The 24,646-nt window shown below is 37.8% G+C and overlaps 1 protein-coding gene across 1 annotated transcript in view; it reads left to right on the top strand.

Moving 5' to 3' along the window:
- Window positions 1-24,646, top strand: part of TMEM184A (transmembrane protein 184A) — a 759,325-nt gene that overhangs the window by 690,111 nt on the left and 44,568 nt on the right. Inside the window, exon 8 of the mRNA XM_044089548.1 lies at window positions 7,181-7,350. Within this exon, the coding sequence (XP_043945483.1) occupies window positions 7,181-7,350 (170 nt within the window). The remainder of the gene's footprint in view (window positions 1-7,180; window positions 7,351-24,646) is intronic.

Raw genomic sequence — 24,646 nt, 5'->3', positions numbered from 1 at the left:
AAGAGACCTGGGGACCCAGGTGGACAGTATTCTCTCCTTTGATAATCACATTGCCACAGTAGTCAGGAAATCCTTCTAAGTGGCACACCTCATCACAAAAGGGTTCTCATCTAGGAAAAAAAAAGGTAATTGTTCCCCTGTACTCAACACTCATTAAACCCATTATAGAGTACAATGCCCCTTTTGGAATGTACCTCACAAGACATCTGCAGCAGCTGGAAAGGCCACAGAAGTACCTCACAAAGAGGATTACTGGCCTCAAACAGATGCCCTACACTGACCATCTCAAAAAACTCCAGCTGTACTCCGTAGCATAGCGGCTACTCTGAGGTGATCTCTGCCTAACATATAAAGCTATGTCAAACCCAGAGCTGTTGGACATGCTACACCTAAAGAAATCCCAATCCCTTCGAGCTACATGCTCTAGGGACCTAAGCCTTGTCACCACTATAAACAGGACATGCTGGAAGGATAGATTCCTGTCCCAGAAACTTCCCATACTCTGGAACAAGCTACCCATCTATGTCAAGCAAAGTTGCTCATTAGCATTCTTCAAGAAAAATCTTGATAAGTGGATGGGAAATAGGAAATACACCCCGGGGATCACTTCTGTGGCTCTGCTCGACAGGGGCACAGGAAAATAACTTTATTGGGTGGCGTAAGCCAGGGAACCTTATTGGCTAGGCTTACTTAGGCCCCTGTGCCGATAGCCTAGTACCTACCTATGAACCTATGAACCAATGAGATCCACACTAGCTGGCAATTGGACACTCTCTTCTTTCATAACCTACCTCTTGCCATGCTTTCTATACTTGCTCCAGTTTCATCTTTGGAATGCCACTTGTCCACCTATTGTTTTTCTCTGTCCAGACCAAGCTTGACAGTTTTTAATATTACTATTGACTGTATTAAATGTAGCCTTACTCATCAGTTTCTGTTAAACTACAAACTGTTGGGTGTTTAGATTGTATCTGGAATCAGAGAAACTACAAGTAAGTAAAGCAAGGAATCCCCTCTCATTTGTGTGAGGGACAGCATAATTTCACAAAGCAGAACCTGAAATGATATGTTGGCATGGTGCTAGCATGTTTCTGGGACATTTTCAGAGGTGTAGGAACAACTTTGGCCAGACTTTGTTTGAAGTAGTATTTAATTGGCTCTTTATTGTTTTCCCCTGTTAGTTATTGATTATTAGTGCTGACAATATGATAATTGGGATTCACTTCAGAATCTCGAAATTCCGAAACATCGAATTTCATATAACTGAGACCACATAATCGATGTTTCGGAATATCGAAATTCCAAAACAAATCCAAAAAAAAAAAAAAACTATTTAAATGTTCCCACACCCACGCTACTTAAATATTCCAACTCCGAGATTGCACTACAGCAAGGAAAAGGGAAATCTCCCATTCCGTGCTGTATGCAGATCTCTGTTCACAATGTTGGGATTCCAAAAGTTCGATCATATGGTCTCGGCCATATGAAATTCGATCTTTCAAGATTTCGGCATTGTGAAGTGTTCCCAATAATTGCTATTCACTCTCCTAACCTTCTGCAATGTTACTTAATAAGGATCAGCAATCACCCCCTGAATATTAGGATGCCATTGCCTGATTATAACCTGCTTGGTCCCACTGAAGAGGGAGACTGAGCCTGCATTATAATTGATGCAATTCAGCTTTATTAACTGAGTATGTAATTGAGTCTGCAGTATTACTACTAAAATATATCTTGCTATGCATGTATACTGATAAAAAAGTCTTTCACTTGTAATTTGTTCTGAAGCATGGCTGGTGGCAGTATCTTCGCTTTGTGCTTGAGATTACAGTTTCACAGTCAGGCACATTACAGGGGCCTCTAATTGTGTTGCCCCCTTACCAATATCCCATTTATTAATTTTGTCATCTTATATAAAAAATAAACCTGACTGCACCAAGAGGGACTGCTGAATGTCCTGCAGGGCTGCACAAAGTAAATAAAACAATTCTGGAAAAGGTGCATAACAATATATTTTTACAAACAAACCGGTAAAAAGAAAACACTTGGTCAGCATTGTACATATTTACTTATTTAATATTTATATTTAAATGATTTTTAATATTTGTAGCTTCTGCTTTTAGAAGTTACTTGATGTTCGCATGTGACATTTTAAATAGTTGCATTTTGCATAAGTTTTGGTTGTCTGAAGAAGTCTTGCTCATAGAAGCAAGACGAAAGTGCTTACATTACTGTTTCTGTGGATTCAGTTCTAATTCTGTTTCCTGGAGCTGTCGCACTGCCTGTGGTCGTTTTTTTAGTATTTTGGAATATATTTGTACATACAATAAAAGATTTAAACAACTTGATCAATCAATTAGCAACCTGTTGAACTTGCATTATACTTGTATTAGTTCTGTTGTGTGCCACAGTTTGCTTTTTATGACAACCATCTCTGTTGAGAGTAGCTCTGCTTTTCTTTACGCTATCCCCATTCCTACCCACCCTACATCATTTCCTTTACATACAGCTGTTCTACCCCTTATCTCCCGTTATCCCTCCCACAAACGACTTCACTTCCCATACACCACATTTACATCACCCGGTCTGTCTTCCCATGACAACAAGGACAAGGAAATGCTCATTGGACCAATTTTCTTAGATCTAAAATGAACCATTGGAAATTTAGACCATTATTTGCTCATCCATAAACAAAAAAAAAGAATTGGATTATCACAAGAAGTTATTCAGTGGTCTAAGTGCTTCCAGTGTAATAGAACTTCTGCAGTCTTTTCTTATAACTCATTGTCAGGTCCAGTCTCAAAGGGCATACATCAAGTATAGTGGAACCTTTATTGTTCTCTATCTTCATAAATTACCTACTTTTTGATCTGATACATAATAGTTACATTATTTATGCAGACATCATAGTTGTCATAAATAAATAAAATGCCACAAGATTGCAGATAAAGCTCCAGCTAGATTTCAATGCCATTTGGAGCTGGCTGACTACAATTATTAATGATTTCACCATTAGCACACAGAAATGCAGATTAATGATGCTTGGGACTCAACAATGCATTGCCTGTAATAACCTAATTGTAATAACAGATCCAGAAGGCGCCCCTATCACCATGACTGCCACACAAAAATACTTGGGTATAATGTTTGCTCAAACTATGGCCTTTAGTAAACATGTTGAAGCAGAGGTAGAGTAGACCATTTCCCAGTGAAAAATCGTTTATTACCATATGCAAAGAAAACAATAACTTTAAATGTACTATTACCCAGACTCCTATTATAACCCTTAGCTCCCACGGAAATGTCAAAGCACTACAGACATTAGAGAACAAAATGCTAAGCTTCATAAATCTTTCACCTAACTGGGAACACTATACCACATTACAAAAAAAACTAAATAGCTACCTGTTGAGGCTCATGCCAAGTTCCTTCTTGGTAACCTAACCTGATTTATTATTTATTCATTTATTTAACATTTGTTTACTAGGAAAGCCCAAATTGGAACGAGCCAATTTTCAGAGGAGGCCCGGGAAGAAACGCTCCAAATGCATGATGACTGTTGAATGTCAGATACTGCCCTCCCTCCTCTATTTATGAATTGCACAGTAGTGACAATTTGTAGCTCATTCCATGACCATTCTCAATATTTGTAAGTGAGGGTGTCTTTTGCAAGATTGCCCCCTCCATTTCGAATTCACGGAAAGCACATCTGCCTGAAAGTACTCACTTCAAATGCTATCGTGAACCAGATTACCTTTGCTAATTGGGTAAACTATGTAGCAGGCTTTTAGAAAAGAAAAATGCACATGACTCCAGGTGAATATATTATATTCTGTATATATTGTTAATATTTTGTGTACCTTAGATTACTGACACAGCCATGTTATTGTATTTAGAGTGTATGCCATGTTTCTATTGCAATTCATTCAGTCTCCAACACAAAGATTCTAACAGCTATAATAACTGTACTCAGAGTGTATCTGTATACATGCACACAACAGCTACTGTGTGTTACAGATCTCTTTAGAGATTGTATGGTTTTCACCTCAAAGTGTGACAGACATACTTATTGGGTCAGTGTGCAAAGACAGAGAAGTATTCAGTTTGCAGTGTAGTGTTACCTAGATATCAAATTTGTATTGCTTCTGGGGCAAGTTATGACTTAAAATGGTTCTTGAACCAGTTCACATACCTGATTACCAAAAGTAGATAGACTGACAGCCAGACAGACAGATAAAACAAAACACAGTGAGCTGCTACTACACAGGTTGTCACAGTTTGTATATCCATGTCCACTCTAGTGCAGAGCATCACAGCTAAGTGCCACAAGCCCTGTTCAGTCTCATAGCATAACTCAGTGAATCCTGGCCTTTTCATTGTCCCATTATCAAGATTTAGCCAAAACTATGAGGTGTCTGTATATATGTAAATACATGAAACACCTATGTCTTTTATAATGTTTGTACATGTTACTATACGGCCATATGGCTGTATAATTATGTGTATGTAATAAACTGTAATGGTTGATTAAATACAGGTCTGCCCTTGGAAAGGGATAGTAATTTTTCTACTGTGGCACATGTTTTATCAGAATACAAAACAAAATATAAAAATAAATTAAATAGTATAAAATAAATAATATAGTATAAAGCACAGCAGGGAAAGGGGACAGCCACTCCAGGCACAAAGTGGTAGGGGACACAATCAGCCAAAACCAATGGTCCTTAAATGTAAAACCGGCAGTTGAATGCCAGTTTTTCCATTTAGAAATGGACCATTTTAGCTCCTTGCATATGGCAGGCATTGAGACAGAGACTGTAAAAAATGCTTGCTACAAATACAGTCTACTACTGTTTAAAAATAAAAGAGCTTTTCTGCTTTTTTTAGGCACCAGAAGAGTAAGCTACACCTCTGGAATATAAACATATAGAAATGTATGGTTAAAATGAATATAAACATATAGAAATGTATGGTTAAAATGAATATAAACATATAGAAATGTCTGGTTAAAATGAAGCAGCTGCACTAACTTGCATACTGATTCTTTATGCAACAATGCTAAAGATTGCAGAGGAATGCGATCTTCATTTTAAAGCTCTACTGTCCTATGAACTGTATGTAGTGATATTATATCTATGAAGTACTGTGCATACACATAATTAAAATAAGTATTAAATCCTGCAAGTTCTGAATATTTCTGTGATTTCTATGTATATCAGCAATCAATATATATAAAATCAGTCACTGGTTGTGAATTTGCTATGTTATAGCCCAATTTTACTGCAGAGTCTCCGTGTCACTGGTTGTGAGATCTGCCATATTGTAGCCCAGTTTCATTACACATTCTCAGAGTTACTGGTGGTGAGATCTGCCATGTTATAGCTCAGTTTCATTGTGCAGCCTCAGAGTCACTGTTTGTAAGGAACCACTATGCTATAGCCACATTTCACTGCACAGTCTGCAGCTTTGACATTGGCCCACACTGCAGTTATTTTTCTTTTCTTAGGAGTGATGAAATATTTGCAGCCTTGTTGTAGAGACATTAAAACGTAAGATAACTCAAGTTTGTGATTGCAGTTGCAATATTTTTGGAGTTGTACTCATAGCTTTTGTAAAATATAATTTACTTCCAGTACCACTTTCACATAACTGGCTGGATCTATTCAGTTTCCTTAACCCCAGTACAATATTTAAGTCTGAACATTCTCTCCTAGTGTTATGCAAGGTGTTGTAGGGGAGGTAGCATGCCTTAATGTATTTTTCAGATTCATGGCTATAGTACCTTTCTACAGAAACTGTTTTCCCAAATGCATTTTTGTTGACATGACTATTTCTAAACTTCAGCCCAGTAAACCAAGTATTTCTAAACACAAAACTTCACAAAATCAACATGTAACTCTCCTAAGAAACACCAAAAACACTTATGTTACCTGCCATGTCCAACTATTATACATTAACTGATACAGCACTACACATTTATACATATACAGAAGCATGCACACTGTTTTATATGGAGGATTTGCCCCTCCATGCACCTGCCGTGTGAGGGCTGTACCCCTACATTCCCCAGTTTTCTGTGTCTGTGATCATCATTGCAGTGGAAGAAATGGAACATAGACTCTCAAAATTTGCCAAACTTATAGCACATAGCATCAGACCAATCACAATGTTCACTCAATATTAAGAAAACATCTTTAGCATGCACACATTATAGTAACACTGTACATATTGCCATAAACTGCAGTACAACAAGCATGCCCAGAGTTAAAAACAATTCATATGTACGTCACACACACACACACACACACACACACACACACACACACACACACACACACACACACACACACACACACACACACACACACATCTGATAACTGCTGCATTGTGATGCTTCAGTGCTGAACCTGGGTACTTGCTGTGGTACATTTACTTTTATTAATTCTATGCAGGTAGAAACCTTTAGGGACTGAGTTTGCATCAGTCTAAATGCATTTTTATCAGGGACTAAACTGTCATTCCTAATGAAAATATGTACCATCTTCTCAGGCTTATCTTCTGTGGAGAGAATTTTCAAAAGCAAGCAGATCTGATTAGTGCTAAGTTTTTTAATTATTTATTTATTTAAAGTTGCTGTAGAAATGTTACCTTATGAAAGTTTCTACTGATTTTATTACTGAAAGAAGGAATCAAAGAAATGTAGTTATGTAGTCTAGGCTGGGGACTATATTTACAACTTCAAACACCTTTATGATAGTGTATGTTGATGTGAGGAATCCCCTTTTGTTATACTGTTAGCATCTGCCCTCCGTCAGTACGAGTATCACTGGCTGTTTGCATCCTGTGCTTCTGCTTCTATGTGAATACCCATGTGTTTGGGCTCAAAATTAGCCTTCTCACATTACACATTTACCCTTCTTCTTTTTTCATCCTTTTTTATTGAAAATGAAACAAAGCATGTGAAATCATGAAAAACTGCAATAACATAGTATTGCTTAATCAGCATTCTTGTATGCATCCTGTATGACAAGGAACAGAGTTGAATTATGCACAGTAGGTATATGCATTCCTGGAACAGGGTTATTTTATACATATTGCGTGCATTCCTTGCTCTTCTATATCTACAAAAAGTACTAAAAATACTTGGAATAACTCTGTCTGTATTGTGTTCTCTATGCAGTATCCACAGTGGCTATCTGTACATCACCATTATCTACAACGTCTCCGTGAGTCTGGCTCTGTATGCACTTTTCCTTTTCTACTTCGCCACAAGTAACTTGCTCCAGCCATTTGAGCCTGTGCTCAAATTCCTCACGATTAAATCTGTCATCTTCCTCTCATTTTGGCAAGGTAAGTTCTGGCTACCACTAAGAACTAATGACCTCTTTTCTTGCAGAATGGGTCAACATTATTTTTCTTGATTTTGTTGTGTGTTTGCAGTTATGATGAGCACTGTGATAGGGCTGTCTCTTAATAGGAAATGGAAACCACAAGTTGCACGTCTGATATATACCTCGCAGTAACCTTTCTGAATCAAACCTAATATTCAAACATAATTGCTTTATGCAATATTTATAATATATGCACAGAACATATCTAGTATTTACAGAATGAGGTATCCTAATTAAGCAGTAGTCAATGACCTAAAAGTACATTTAATAAAGTAAAATCACTACAAAACTAGGTTACTGTGGTAATATTCTAATATGGCATAAGTAACATACTTGGAGTTCACAGATGCAGCTATGCAATAAATTCTACTTATATTCATGTTCACTAGGGAATTTTTTATTTTCTAAATACCAGTTTGAAAGCCTCTTATTTATTGATTTTATTTGTATTTGTTTATTAGGGTAGTATACTGATCAACAGTGACCAAATTCAGGCTCAGACCAGGAGAAATATAAAGCATTTCACAAACAAAAAATACACTAATGCAAGCAATAATATAACAGTTCAGGCTAATTACACAGAAAAAATGTGTTTCTACATTCCAGTGGACAAGCATAGTGCAATGTACAATCAAGTAGAGTGTAGTGTACAATAGATGCATTAGTTTTTTAAAGTGGGTCAATCTTCAGTGAATATTGAGAGAGAAGAGACTTGGAAAAGAAATAGGTCAGGTGATATGCTCTGAGTCGAAGAAGGATGAAGACGTACTTCTTGAATTACATTCTAAATTTGGAATAGGTATTGATTTCCTTAATGTTGATGGGAAGAGCTTGTCAAAGAGTAGGTGCCTGAGAGGAGAAAGCATGTGCAGTCCTGTGGAATTTGGTTCTAGGGGTTTGAGCGGTGGTATGGCTTATGAGTAGTGTCTTGGGTCAAATGAGGAGGTTTGTCTATGAAGTCTAGCTGCAAGGGAGTAAAGGTGTGGAGACAGAATAGTTTGTATAGTTGGGCTCTTAAAAGTAGGCTAGATTTTTGTTTTATGGGTAGCCATTTGTTTTTTTCTAGATTGATAGAGTGACACTCACAGACATGTGAGTTTGTAATGACCTGGTAGATGCTATTAGAGTCTGAAGTATGTCAGTGTTTTTCTTGGAGGCAGAACCAAAAATTGGGACCCCATATTCAAGTTGAAAAATGAGAACTCCTTTGCCAATGGCTGCTCACTCTGGCTGGTTGGGATAGAAAAGGGGAGATCTTTTTGGCCTAGAAAAGGAGGGATTTTTTTGTGGATCTCACTTTGTCTGTGTGGAACTGGAAGTTTAGTGATTGTTCACGCATAATCCTGTGTATTTGAAAGTGGTGGTTGTCTGTATGGAATGGTTGTGTAAGTTAAAGATAGTTAAAGATTCAGGTGCTTGGTAAATTGTCTGTGGAGTCCCAAAAGGCATAGTTTTGATCTTGGTGGGATTGAGAAGTACTTTATGGCTTATGAGCCATTAGTGGAGCTTATCTATGTCTGACTGGAATTGACAATAAATGTGTGAGAGTCACCTGTTTGGTAAATGACTGTATCATCAACATAAAAGATAAGTGGGATATGGGAGTCATCATAAGGAAGTTTTTTAATAAATATAGAGAAGAGGAGGGGTGCAAGAATGGATACATGTGGTGCACCTTTGGTAATAGGTGAGGATTCTGATTAAGGATATCGTATTTCACCTCTGAAGTGTCTGTCATTGAGGAAGTTTTTAAATCAAGGAGCAGCATCTGGACTGATACAATTTCAATTTGTTTCTTTTGGAAAAAATAGTGGTCAATGAGGTCAAATACCTTTGTCGGGTCTATAAATAGGGCACCTGTAAGAAGGCCCCTATGAGAGTTTAGCAGGATGTCATCAGTTAGGGACCAAAGTGCTGTCATAATACTTTGTCTAGGCCAGAATCCATATTGCTTGGAAGAGAGCAAGTAGTAATGCTGGATATAGAGGGAGAGCTGGGTGTAGACTATCTTTTCAAGAAGTTTGCCCAGAATTAGAAGGATGGATACTGAACGGAAGTATGAGGTATCTTGTGTTAGTTTGCTTTGGGAAGGGTTTAATTAGAACAGTTTTCCAAATCTGTGACATGATGGAGTTTTTTTTGAGACGTAGATTATATATGTGGCTGAGAAGAAGACATAGATGCTCTCTCTAGTGATATATGAACCAGGGATTTATGTTGTCAGATCCAGGAGTGGTGTCAGTGGAAATATTTTCAAATAAAATAGGAGGATGAATATTGGCAGGGTGGGCAATGCATGATCTGTGGGAGATGTGCAGTTTATTCATGGGAGATTGCAAAATTCTTTAAGGAAATCTTCTGCAGAAACTTTTGCTACACCACATTGAATGGTGTTTGTAGACAGAGTATCATGAGGTGTTTGTAGACAGGGTATCATGAGGAGGTTATCTTCTTTCCAGATGTGTTTGGAGGAATGTGAAAGGGTAATTTGTTTCTTTGTTTGAAGTTTTCATTTGTGCCTTCTGATAGACTTCTTGGCTAGGTTATGGAAGATTATAAAGGAGGTGTGGTTGTCAGTTGTGTGGGTCAGTTTCCTTTTTTGCCATGCTTCATCCCATAGAGTTAAAAGATAATTGAGTTAAATGGATAGTCATTCAGCTTTGATAATTTTATAAAGTCTGTGGATAAGTTGGAAGAGTTTATCTTGCAGCTGGAGCAGAAATCTGGTTAGCCTTAAGCTGCTGCATTAGGGTCATGTGAGGACAGTATATGGTTCCAGTTGTGGGCTGTCAGAAAGGTTCTACGTTTGTTTGTATGTGTACTACTCTGGTTTCTGAAGGCTTTTAATATCGGTGCTAGTTTTATAGGATGACTGATGATAATTGTAAAGGTAAATGGACAGGGGTTCATATTAGAATGATGAAGATGCATTTTGTCGAATGTATTTTTGTCGACACATGTAGGGCGAACAGGCAAAACAGCGAAGCGGCTGCTTAAAGAATTCTTCCCCTGATAATGAAGTCGCTTGACTGCTTCGTTGCTTTGCCTGTTCTGGAGTGTAGTGTGGTCCCTTGTCCGGTATAGCTCCCTAGCGTGATTGTGCAACAGTTACTGACCTTAGGGTTAGGGTGAGGGTTAAGGTAAGTGCATATGTATGAAAGTGTTTACTGTTTTTTATTTTGCGTTAGATGTATGGTTGAGTTACGTGTGTGTGTGTGTTTTCAGCTGTTTACTTTTGTTTTAGGGGGGTTAGGATTAGGGTTAAGGTAAGTGTGTTTGTGTTTGGAACTGTTTATGTAAATGTGCGAGAGTTACTAACCTTAGGGTTAGGGTGCGGGTTAAGGTAAGTGTATATGTTTTAAAATGTTTACTGTTTTTTTTTGTTAGATGTATGGTTGGGTTATGTCCATATGTGTATTTAGTTGTTTACTGGTTTTTGGGTGGCTATAATTAGGGTTAGGGTATGTGTGTTTGTGTTTGGAAGTGTTTAATGTTTTTATTTTTGGGGAGGTTGGAACAGCAATTTCTTTCCCTAGGAAAGAAATCGTTGTTCTGTGGATTCAACATTTTCAGCGTTCACTGAATATGTGTCGATTAAACACCATTCACTGTTTTCAGCATTCAGTGTTATAATATGAACCCATGGACAGTGGTCACTTAATGATAGTGGCAGAATGTTTATGTTGCAGAATGGAGTTTGCTATGTTTGCAGTAATTAGGTTGACTGTGGAGTGTTTGGTGGACCTAAGGTTAGGTCTTGTTGGTTCTTTTATGAGTTGATGGAGGCCGAGATCTGCTAGGAAAGTACCCATGTCATAAGAAAGAAGGTCAAGATAATTAAGATTGAAGTCACCTAGAATGATTATGTTATTATTTTTGAGACAGTTTTTAAGCAGGTTAGTGATAAGTGATTTAAATGTGTGTAGGAAAGCAGACTTGCATTTAGTAAAATAAGAATTTTTATATCTGTAGAAAGTGATTAATAGACTTGAGATGGAATGTGCAAAGAAGTTATGTTAGAAATAATGAAATGGCAGAAATGAATTGGCAGGTGAGAGATATCAATCTTAGCTGTTGTGCACATGTATTAGTTCTCATAGGATTGAGATAGTGTCATTAAATATGTGTATTTTGATTTCAAAAGTATTGTTCAACATTAAGTGCAACACAGCAAGCTATTTGTTCTTGTTGGGTATTTGTTTAGTTTGCTTTGAAATGTTTTGTTAATTGGCTTGGATCTAATTAACACAGGTGTTGAGCTTCATAGTTTAGATGCATAAACACAGTAGAGTGAGTCTCAATATCTGTTGTTTGACTGTTATAAATACATGCTGTTGACATTTATTTGGTTTATGTATTACATTGTCGACTACTTTGGTTTGAATGAAACTAATATTAATTTGTAAATCTAATCAGTTTATCTTTTGTAATACTTGAAACTAATGTATTGTGGTTGGGAAATAAGTTTAGCTAGTTTGCTATAATATTGTGCAAGCCTTCCTAGAGACTTTTTATGTTAGGACTGATGAAGCATACAGACTGTTAGGAAGCAGGAGTGTTGCGACTGTCGCTAATCTAGCATGATTTTGATTTATATACCAGTCCACGCTTTTTATTATTTTTAGGTATGATGAAATCAATGTGTTGATTGAACTTTAATCTGTGATGATGTCCAATAATTTAGTTTGGATAACATTTTCTATTGAGCTGTGTCTTAAAGATGAGTTTTCAAACGTGTGAACTTGAACATGTGCCATGATTTTGTGCAGTACCAGCTTAAACAGAATTATTATTATTATTATTATTATTATTATTTTAGAAGTAGATGTGATTCTGTTAAATATTGCTCAATATTCTTAATGGCTTCTTGTGCAACAGTATGAAGTAGGCTTAATGTTTTAGCTGCATATATAATTTTTGTATCATCTGCTTATTGCACTAATGATATGTTGACGGTATTTTGTACATGTCACTGATAAAAACAGTGAACAACAGTAGAACTAGAATGGGCCCTTGAGATACCCTTACTTTTATGGGTCAGCACAAGGAGTGTGTTTGTTGTCAGTGTAGACACTGTAACCTTCAATGTAAGTAACTTTCAAACCAACATATTGATTCTTTACTTATAGCTAGTCTTGCTAATCTTGTTAGTACTAAGTCATGGGGGACTGTGGTGACAGTTCTGATGAGTTTAAAAATAAATAAGCTACTATTTGCTCTTGTTTTTTTGTTGATTTATTATGTATATGAATTTAAGTAGGACACTTTCTGTGCTATACCTTAGTTAAAAGTAATGTTGAACAGGAAGATGCTAGTTATTTTGAGTTACGTTACCAAGGATGTATTTATGTATATATTTTTCAAGGCTGTTAGTTAGGAGAAATAATACAGCTATGGAGCTGTTTGGCCTTTTCTCTGGTGTTCTAGCTATGCGGATAGCGATAAGGTAAGATTGTTTCCAAACTGTAGGTACATTAGATTCACAGGTTCACATTTTCATATTTTCTTGACTTGATTTTTTTTAATAAATATTGTTAAGGGATGTGCTGTAGAGTTTACTGGAATGTGTAGATATTCACCTGGCAAGTTATTGAGTGCCAAGGTTTACTTTATGTATCAGTTTTTGATAAGGTTGACTAAGACGTTATGTATAACGAATGAGTCACAACATTTAATCTGTTTTACTGTTTATGAATGTTGGCTTGCGTTGGTTACTTAGTGAGGCAGTAGCTTGTATACATTGTGAAATCATTATATAAGGAGGGGAGCAATTTGATTTCTCTGGGAATAGAGTTTGCTAAGATGTTTTTCCTAGAACTATTAATACAATTCCAAACTTGTTTGGTATTACTTTTGTGGGAGTTCTGAGTAATTCTGGAATAGCCTTTTTGTCTTCCTGCATAATCCTTTTAATACTATTTCTGCGGATTATATAGTGTTGTAATGTCCGTTCTGTATTGTTTTTTTGCTATTCTTTTCATTCTTTGTTGTGGTGGCCATTTTTGTTTTATGTCAGAAGGTAACCAATGAGCATAGCTATGTTTTATTCTCTTTTTTTTTTCATATGGGTGACAGGGCATTTGAAATATAAGAATACTCAATTAAAGTTAATGCATCATCTACAGGCAGCTGTTTAAGTTGAAAGCAGGTACGTTGCTTAAGTAATGAGTCAAGCAGAGCCTTTTTAAAGTATTTCTTTGAACAAATAGTACTATAGTGTGCTATTTTTTGTAAAAATGTGGCTTGTTTCAAATTTAGGAATATTGGATTTTGACCAGTTATAAATATTTATAGAGATAAGGTGCGGATGAGTACAGGCATCTTCTTTATTCTGCACTGGAGACCATACTCTGATTCATGAAGATAAATGACGGTAGTAGATGCCAGTGTACAATAGCAATCCCATTTTCATGAATGGCAAAGAAGAGTCATAGTTCTCCATGATGTACTGGAAATTCCCATGCTTGGAATGTAGACTGTGTAGCAGGGCATTGCTGACAGACAGCTCAATAAGTTATTTAATACCTTACTATGGAGCTACATGTAGCTATGTAGTAGGGAGCAATGTATTTTGTATAGCTCCAAGGTATAGCATTCTTTACTGAGTGCCATCAGATGGTATATGAATGAATTGTCATGGGGTACCCAATTGGGACTAGCCAGAACTTTGTTCCTGGTACATTTGTGAGTAGTGTACTTCAGGGCTGGGGGGGGTAATATTTTTGTGTTTCCATGTATGGAGTACAGAGTCTGCACAATGGATAAGATAGTATACAATGTCATACCCCATTGCACTCTGACTTTTGTGACTCAAAATAGCCTTTGGTATATTTTTGCATGGTGTACTAAGTCTGGTTCATGGTGTATGTTTATAAATCAAATCCATAGCACCTGGGTGTACCCCTACATCAGCAATATTTCTTGTGTTAGATCCATTCTAAGGTACTTTGTTTTCCATTTGATTCATCTAGTCTTTTTGTCTGTAAAATTAATTGTGAAAAAGTTAAAAATGTTCAAATATGAAATTATTCAGTTTCTGGAATATGTCTTACTCCTCATCACACAAATTCATCTACACACACACCTACAAGCAATGCATTAGACTAAGTATAATATAGCTGAGCTTCATCTTCAGCGAGTCCTCTCTTTTGAAGAAAATAGGGTATTGTCTAAAGAGCAAATTATGAGTATAAAAAACTGATTTTCAAACTTCCCCATAGGAACCATTTCCCACCTAAGGCAGGAGCATTACAGCATAATCTCAGCCTAGGAGCCCACTAGTCCTGGACTAATACACTTCCATCCCTTTAGTGCAGCAGAAAACCATTTATAGTGTTGGTCCACAAGAAATAAAATACTCTCCCCACAACAGACAGGTCACTAATCACACCTAATACCTTTGTAACTGGACTAATGGCACAGCTTAGCTTAGAGAGTAAATGCAAATGCAGGTTGCATAGACACATAGCTCTCAGCTTCTGTTGTACTTGCCTGATGTGGCCTGTTAAGGTTTATGTGCATATTGAAACCTGCATTTAACAAGATGGTATACCATTAATACCTGCAGTTCTGACCTGTATCTGTACACTTACTCACTGAAGTGCTTACTTTCTTAATCTAACTGCAACCCACTGTTTGACACACTTTTTTATCCTGGGTTGTCCTCTAATTAATATGCTTGATGTCTGAGTATTACTATAACTGGGCTGTAATTCAAAATTGACCTTTGTAGTACAGTTCACATAATTGTAAAATAAATAAGATAGTTAGATAACTAGATAGGGAAAAATAGATAATATATATCTAGATGGATGGATAAATGCATAGATATATGGATGGCTGGACAGATGAAAGGATAGATGCAGAGCAAGAGAGTGAGAGAGATGTAACTGTTATATATTTCCATTTCGTTATATTGTACATTAAGGCCACCCAGCCACGTTTACTGTTTAAGTCACATTTATCATTCTACCCCCCCTTCCATTTCCGCAACTGAAACTTATGCTGTTAATCTGTATATGTGGTACCTTTGTTATAATTATGTGTTTCCTGAAACATAGTTAAAAAGGTTCTCAAAGGGCTTCCTACTTATCTGGTAGGCAAACTAAAATAAATAAATGAAAAAAAAATGTCTTTTATTATTGTATTGGTTATATTTTTAACAAACAAGTCGACTGTTTATAAACTAAAGTACCTTGTAACCAATAGTTAAAATGGGATTTTGAACCAGTAAGTCACATTACCTTAAAGGGAGATGCATGCAATATAGGAGAGAGAGCAAGCAGGTGTATTTCAGGCATGTCAAAGGTTCTGAGAAATAAAGCTGGTGTGGATAGAAAGGTTGTTAAACAGACGTTTGTGGTAAATGACAGCACAGGAGAAGGAAATAAAGGGTAGACGGGCGTGAGAAAGCGACGGAGATTACTTTTTTACTTAAAGGATTGTACAGAAATGGAATTATCTCCAACGAAAACTTCAAAGTATGGAGTACAGTCAAGGTGGGCACATCATAAAATGGTAATATCTAACTGGATCAATGAGCTATATGAAATGATGCCCCCGTATGAAACTCAGCAAGTTCTACTCAGACTAGTGTATAACATTTTTAGTCACTCACACAGGTTCTCTTTGCATTTGTTACAGCTGCCTTGTAAACCTGTAATTGTTTTTATTTTACTTATTTACTTGTTTTTAGGGTGAGCCCATTGGGCACAAATGTACCTTTTCAGGAGTAACCCAGGATCAGTATCTGGTTGAGTGACTGCTCAGAGTCACACAGCAGGCAACTAGATAAGGAAGAAGTGAAACTCCATACCCTATACCATAGAAAGCAGCTTGTTACCAGCTCAGAACCTCAGTTCTCATGTGCTAACTGACGGACATATGGAAAATACTCTTGAATATGGCACATATGTGTAGTACAAAGCAGGATCCTACCATACAATAAATGCAAGTGTTAACATTCATATTCTCCTTCTGGCAGCAGATAATCAAATGTACAGGGTCATAGTTCAATGCAAATGTACAATGTTTGATCTAAGGTGGCACAGTGTATGCAACAACTATCTCATGTATATTGCAAAACAGCAAGAGAATATTTGCATACCTCTGTGACTGCAGGTCATCTGATATCTCTTGCAAACTATATTCAAATGTCCATTCACAAGAGACTAGAGTGAACTGAAGCTTACTTTCATTTTAGAGATTAGGAGAATGGAGACTGAATGTTCAACAAGACCGTTAAGCACAATTAATGCTTTTCTGTCTTTCAGCGTCACCCTCAGCCTTAGTTTTTTTTTTAATTGCTAATGTGTGACTGTCTTTGCTACAGTAACTACTCCCCCAGTTAATTTATTTTTTGGACCCTTAGCCCTTGGAATGCAGACATCTACTCTGAACAGAAATAAATGATTGCTGTCATATATACGGTGCTTGGAGATTTTAGAACAACCTACCCTGTCCTTCTTACCTGATGTGTGAAGATGCCATAGAAACACCCACATACCTGCAGATGTCCATCACTATACTTTCATATTATTTTCCACATTCTGAACTAGTTCCTCCAGCTTATATGAGATGAGTGTTAATTTAGCAGTAACCCCTTATCTTAGCCATCTGAGAGAAAGATAGCTGACCAGTTCCACACAATTCCTCTACGTCAGACAGCCTTTAGGCTTCAAGCTTCCTAGCCAAACTCAAGTCAGTAACATCACAAATGGGAACTGTCTCATTGTGCCAGTGGGCCATTATAACTGCTTCACTCATGAACAAGTTATACTGTTATAGTGGTTCATTTTGAGACACAAGTTAGATTAATACTTTTTTGCACACACTGGGATTTAGTGAATTTCTATACTGAAATCCCACTTTGATCACATATTGAGGCTTCCCTTCATCATGATCATGAGACTTTGTGGGTAAGGAAGTGTTTTCTTATCCCTCCCCCAAAACTTGAGCAATCTTAAAGTTAGTATATTTAAAGAAGTGGGATGTGGGAGATACAGGGTCTTGCCTTGCTGTGCATTTCTTTGTGTCGGTTGTTAAAGTCAATGTTTGCTGGTGTCAGCTTTACTTTTTCAGACTTTCACAGTGTGAACAAAGCAATTTCAGCTAGTTACTAAGGATCCATCCCTCTCATCGTTTAATATCACAGGGTCTGATATAGAAATAGCTGAACAAGAATTTGAGTATTTATTTATTTGCATTTGTTTACTGGGATGGTCCAGCTGGGCCAGAAGTACCCATTTTCAGTGGAGTCCTGGGGAGAAAAGCTGCATGTATAAGACATTTTACATACAATACAGAATTGACATTAATAAAGGCATGTAGTACATATTATTGGCAGTTTATACAATTGGTAAAAAAACAGTACATAATCATTCTCAAATCAAAGATATTATACAAGCAATACAGAGTATACACATGAGAACATTCCATATGAGTAGTTTTCAGCTAACAAAATTTATATAGGACATTTCATGCAGTGGGTGCAAAGCAGATATAGGAATTAATTAGAAACTAGGCACTTAAACTTTTCACATGTTTAGGAGGTGTAATAGCTGAGTGATAGGATATATGAGTCCTGTTGCAGGAATCAGCAAAGTTGGTGGATATTGTTGCAGATGTAAGTGGTGGTATGATATTAAGGTAGGCTGCGAGTGTACCTGAATGTCTCGCCTGGTTCAATGGTAGGTCTGTAAGGGTTAGGAAGAGAAGGAAGTAGACAGGAGGGATCAATGGTAGGACAATGAGGGTTAGTAGAAGAAGGAAGTGAAGGAGAGGTGGAGTAAGTAAAAAGACAGGTGGATATGAAAGGAGGATGCCAGAGTAGTAGAGTGGGGGTGAGAATAGTTGTGATGGTTGAAGTTAGGTTATATGAGATACGGTGTTAGCACATGTGCACAGCCAAGATGAGGAGAGATGTTGTTTCAGAGATGTCTTGAAGAGGGTTACTGAGCAGGTGGATCTAAGTGCTGGGGGGGAGGGAGTTCCAAAGTTTTGCAATGGTAAAGGAGTAAAGCATCTGGCCAGCCAAAAGTTTGGGTTTTTCTACATTTACGAGCAGTTGGTTGTTGGATCGGAGTGGTCTGTTAGTATGGTATAAAGTAAGTATAGAAGACAGAGCAGGGCACATGGATGGAATATGAATATGTTTGTGAGATGTAGTTAGTTGGATAAAGGTGAGATAGATGGGGAGTTCAAGCCATTTTAGGTTGCGTAATGATTAGCAGTGGTGGGATGAGTAGGAGGCATTAGTCACAAACTTAGCAATTTTGTTATAACATGAGTCTAGTTTGGACTTTAGAGAGGACTGAATGTTGGTGAGGAGGGCGGCACCATATAAAAGAGAGGGCAATCGAAAAGAAGAGGCAAGGGAAAGTCGGGCTGATGCACTTTGTAGATTTTTGTGTCGACAGAGAGTGCCAAGCTTCTGATGTGTCTTTTTGACATTGGACTGGATGTGTAGGTTGAATGTAGGGTTTTCATCTATGATGACACCTAGAAGTTTTGTGCTAGGTGCAATGTCGATGTTTGTACCAGTTAAGGATTGAATGGTAAAGTTCTAATTCTGTAGGGGTTTTGACTTTTTGGGGGCAAAAATTACTAGATTGTTTTGTTGGGGTTCAGGGCAAGATGATTATTAGACTTCCAAATTTCAGTGGAGGTGAGGGCGTTTTGGGTTAGTTGGTATAGTTCTAAGGAGTTGTTTGCAGTGCAGATGATAGTGGAGTCATCTGCTTACTGGATGACTGAGCCTTGACAGAGTGTGGTGTGGTAGTTATTGAAAAATATGCTAAACAGAAGTCGGCCTAAAATGGAGCCTTGAGGAACACCAGTGGTGGTGTTTAGGAAAGGGTAGTAAGTGTTCTGCCATTTACTTGATTGTTGCCTGTTAGTGAGGTAATTAGTGAACCAGTTTAGAGTTTGAAGTGAGGTACCTATGTTAGAGAGTTTTGTTAGAAGTAGAGAGTGGGATATAGTATTGAAAGCTTTAGAAAGATCAAGAAATAGTGAAGATACGATTTTACCAGCATCATGGGTTGGTTGACAGTGTCCATGAAGGATATGAGGGCAGTGGTTGTACTATGTCCTGGCCTAAATTCATGTTGGGTAGGTAAGAGGATGTGGTTGTGAGTCAGATGGTGAAGAATTTGAGAATTAATACATTTTCCTAGAATCTTAGAGATGGGTGATAGTATAGCAGTGGGGCAGAAGTTGGTGGAGTCTATGTTGGGGTCCCCCTTGTGTAGAGAGAGGATAAAAGCTTTTTTTCCAGATGATGGGCATATAGGATTCTTGGATAGAGCTATTGAGAAGCATGCTGATAGGGTAAGCGATTGAGTTGGCTGAGATTTGCAAGTATTTGGCAGGTATATTACCAGGGGAATTTGTGCATGGTTTTGAGTTTTAGAAGCAATTTTTTAATAGTTGAGGTTGGTATAGGTGACAGAGTAAAGTTGGGAATAGGGGTTGTACTGGTGTTAGCTGTGGATAGGTCTGTGGTGAACAAGTTGGTCTTGGGTAAGGTAGCAGTTAGACTGGCTATAGTATCTATGAAATAGGAGTTGAATGTTGCAGCAATTTCAATGGGTGTTTTATTTGGGTCTGGGCAAGGATTATTACTACAGCCTGGGTTTAATAAAGAGTTGAGAGAGATCCAGAATTTATTTGGGTTTTGCTTGTGTTGATTTTGTAATGTAAGGTAGTCCTAGGCACTTAACCTGGATTCAGAGCTGTTTGTATCGGGTGAGGTCAGATGGGTTTTTGTTTTTTTGCCAGATTTTCCATAATTCGTTCCTATGTTTCATGAGATCTTTAGTGGATCTTGTTAGCCAACTAGCATGGTTGATATTTACTCTGTTTTGTCTAAAGGGAGCAAGATTGTTTAGTATGCTTAGGAAGGTTGAGTTGAAGAACTCAACTGCCTCATCAACGGGAAGTGATTTTAGTGCATCCCAGTTGATGCCAAGCAACCTTTGGTTAAAGATAGATGGACAGAACTGGGATTCATCTCTGGTAACCCTGAACTGATGTTTATTAATTGTTGTGGTACATTCATATTGTATAAAGGCCGGTAAGTGATCACTTATACTATTGGAGAGTGTACCAGCAGACGTGATCTTATTTAGGTAGGACACTAAAATCCAGTCTAGGATTGAGCCATTAGTATTAATTTTATTAGGCCTGGTTATGGTGTTAACTAGCTGGATGAACTTACATAGACTGATATTGCAGTTAGAGTGGTGTGGGGATATGGCTAGCCAGTTGATATTTACATCTCCCAGTATTATAGTCTCATTTTTTTATGTTAGTAGATGCCCAGGCAAGGATTTCCTCAAGAACTGGGATGTTATTGCCTGGGGGAATGTAAATGACTATCACACAGAGGTTTTTGCAATTATTCATTTCAAGGAAAGAAACTAGAAGTTTGGCTGTGGAGAACTGTGGGATGGGTTTTGTATATGGGACAATAGTGAAAGACATGGGGTATATTAGAGAGATGCCTTCAACCTTTTTGGAGGTTTGTCGACCCTAAGACATGTGAAATCTGGGGGAAGGAATTCTGTGTCCTTAATATAGGGTTTTAGCTATGTTTCAGTTGCAGCAATAATATTGGGTTTGTTGTGGGCTATCCATACATGGAAGTCAGGCATTTTATTTCTGATGCTTTGTAAGTTAATTGTAGTGATGTTTATTGATTTGTGGGAGTTGAGAGATTGCAGAGGAGAGGAGATGGGAGCCGGGTTGGGATGTATGTCCCCGCAAAGCAATAGGTTTGTTACAGGATATGGGAGAGTAGTATATTCTAGGTTCCATTTTACTTTGATTAGATAATTTAGAGAGAAAATATTATTGTTGTTGTGATGGTGGGGGAGGATTTTTACTTTGGTACATAATAATATGTTTGTATTGTAAAGGCTGGCTGAAATTTGTGAGAAGGAAGTCGTGTGTTCAGACTGTATGGAGAGAGAGGATAACGGGCAGTTGGAGGAAGAGGTAGAAGAATGATGTAGAGAGGTTAGATGTAGTAGGATATTGAAAGAGTGATAAGGTAAGTAGAGTAGTGATAGTAGAGAATTAGTGTGCAATAGCGAGATGTGGTGGTGGAGAAGAGGTTGTACTGATGGGGTAATGATGAGGTGAATTAAGATGTTGGGTATGTGTGGGTTTGGTTGGAAATATGGCTAATGGTGTAATGTGAGGGGAAGTGAAGAGGTGTGGCTAGTGGTGTAATGAGAGGGGAATTGGAGGGGGATAATTGGGTGGTGGGGTAGCGGGAGGAGCTAGAGTAAGTATAAATGTAATTGTTGTGGGGGTGGGTGAAAATAGGGGTAGGGCAGGGGAGTGGAGTGAGCCTGAGCACAGCGAGGGTGAACAGAGCAGGTTGAAACCAACTGCAGAGTTGCTATCTGGAAAGAAAACTATCAGTAAGGTAGGAAATCTGGAGGGAGAACAGGTGGTCTAAGCATTTAAAGATGGTGCTGCAGCTCAGGGGAGGAATAAGTAAACTCTCAAGAGGAAGAGGGAGGGAATAGACAGGATTGACAGGGCTGGGAAGCTTACAGTAAGATTATGTTAGGAGACTGAGAGAAGGGGGCGCTAAGAGCCAGGGCTTGGAGAAAGCTGTGAGAAAACAGGTTTGACAGGCGTATGAAATTTACAATAGAATTATGTTAGTTGAACAAGAAAAGGGGGGGCTATGAACCAAGACTTGGAGAAAGCTGTGAGAAGAGAAAAACAGTCACCCAACTAGCGCAGGTCAGTACCTAAAGGCGTCTGTTTATCTATGTGAACTCAAAAGCAGATTTAGTAGAGCATCAGGAAAGTAGACTATAAAATAAATGCAAAGCTTTGGAAAACTGTATATATTTGTTACAATAAATAGGATAATAAAATTTAAGAATATAAAATAAATGTAATATATAAGATAAATAAAATATAAGAATATAAAATAAATGCAAAATTTTGGAAAAATGTATATATTTGTTACAATAAATGGGAGGAAAAGGCAGGAGGTCCAGTAGTATGCACAGCAGAATAATCAGTAGGAGTAACACAGAGAGAAAATTATAATAGACCTACACTGCTTACAGTCTGTTGATAAAAGTAAGACTTTTGCAGTAGCTTTTACTGGTTTGTACGGGGTTCCGCTCTCCGTGTTCTTGTATGTAGGCAGTTGCTTCACTGCCTTGAGTATGAAGACAGTATATTGATTATAAAAATTTTAAGTCTGATCCATCAGAAGAAAAATAAAATAAAATATAAAAACAAACTAACGTATTGTCAAGGTGCAGATTTTGGGTCCACTGCATATTCTTTACTCACTGGAGCTCACAGCACATGAGCTTGATCACAGCATCTTTGAGTAATCACATTCTCATAATGTATGCACATTAGCTCAGCAACTGTGACTGGTACAAAAAGCATTTTTGTAAAGGGGCAAGACCTCCCTCCACCATATTGTAAGCAAAATCTATAGAAGGCAATCATATAACACTTGTTTCACTGTTTCTCTCAAGTGTAGAGACTTCAGTCCACCCATAACTCACTAACCTGTGAGTGTTACACTCTCATTCCAGTGTGATTGAGCAATATTAGCATAAGCATTTGTTCCTTCAGCTGTAAAGCCTAAGCAACCATGACTCAAGATTTGGCGATCTCTGCAAATGACTTACCTGCAGATTTATGTGATTCTGCACCTGGGAAATGTATGACAGTTACAACTAACAATTCCACAGCCATCATTATATGTGAAAAGCATTACTTTTGATTAAGGCTGCTAAAGGATTAATTCCCTTTTCCCTAAATGCACTGACCTAGGATTTAATTGTATTAAGTAATGGGGTACGGGCTTTGTCCCCCATTCAGGATCTGAATTCCACTTCAAATTCATTTTCTAAAATTTGAAAAGAATTGTCAGAGATGTCAACAGTGGTTGCAATAGTGATTTTTTGGGACTAATGCATCCTTAGTCTTTTGGCTTTAACCAATTAGGGGTCACCACAGCAGAACTCCAGTCTGCTAATGATTGGCAGTGGATTTTACAGTGCCGAGTTGTCAGCCCGACGACCAACCTTCAAAGATGCACACCCTACCTGCATGTCTTTAAATGTCATGCAACTGTGGGGAGGACATGCAGACTCCACACAGAAGGCACTGCAGCTGAGAATCAAACGGGAGAACCTCTTGCTGTGAGGAGACAATGCTAACCACTGCACCACCGTGGCCGTAAAAGTCTTTTGGCTTTTCCCAGTTAGGGGTCACCACAGCAGAACTCTGGTCTGCTAATGATTGGCAGTGGATTTTACCGTGCCGATTTGCCAGCCCGACACCCAACCTTCAAAGAAGGCACATTCATTCACGCACGCACCTACTTGCATGTCTTTAAATGTCATATGACCGTGGGGAGGACATGCAGACTCCAGACAGAAGGCGCTCCAGCCGAGAATCGAACAGGAGAACCGCTTGCTGTGAGGCGACAATGCTAACCGCTGCACGATGGACTAATGCAAAATATGCAAAAACAATCTTTTTGCATGAGGTCATTGTGACAATATGAGGTATTGCCATCTGTGCCAGGGAGAATAGGGCAGTGCATGTGTAACATATGTTAGCATAGTTAGCTGCAGTTTTGTAAATAAGTTTGTGTCATTTGACTATTACAGTGACTTGTACAGATGCTTGTGTTAAAAATGTATCAACAGTGTTATTATAACTGATTAAATGTATATGTTTAAACAAAGAGTTCTGGAAAGAAATAGTAGATTTTTTTGAAATATTTCTATAGCTTTCAGATACTGCAACAGATCTTAGCAAAGCACCGAGTATGTATTATACCAGAGTCAGGTGATCAAATGTGATGTCATTCCATAACCAGCACAGAGGGGATGGAACTCACACAGCAGGTCGTCTTGTTTTCTTTGGAACCTAATATAAAAGATCTATGCCACACACTCAGTTAGTTGAGTTCAGTTATTGCTCAGTTCAGTTTCATTGGAAGCTTCTCACCTTGCCTTGTGGAAGTAAGCACTTCAGCATCCTATCTTGCCTTGCTGTATTAATTACGTTAGCTAGGGAACAGTTATTCTTTATACAGTCAGGAAATACTGTCAGATTAGTTGAGTATTGTTTTTGTTTTTCTGCATCTATTTGAATATGTCCAACTGTGTTATTTTTATTTCTCCTGTGATTGAAACTCTGGTGTTTATTGTGCTTAGTATTCTCATTTTTTTAATTTTATTATTTATTATTAA

The sequence above is a fragment of the Protopterus annectens genome, chromosome 12.part0 (genome assembly GCF_019279795.1).
Source record: "Protopterus annectens isolate FY-2018-M chromosome 12.part0, PAN1.0, whole genome shotgun sequence".
Classification (NCBI taxonomy): Eukaryota; Metazoa; Chordata; order Ceratodontiformes; family Protopteridae; genus Protopterus; species Protopterus annectens.
This window is presented reverse-complemented; position numbering and strand designations above follow the sequence as displayed.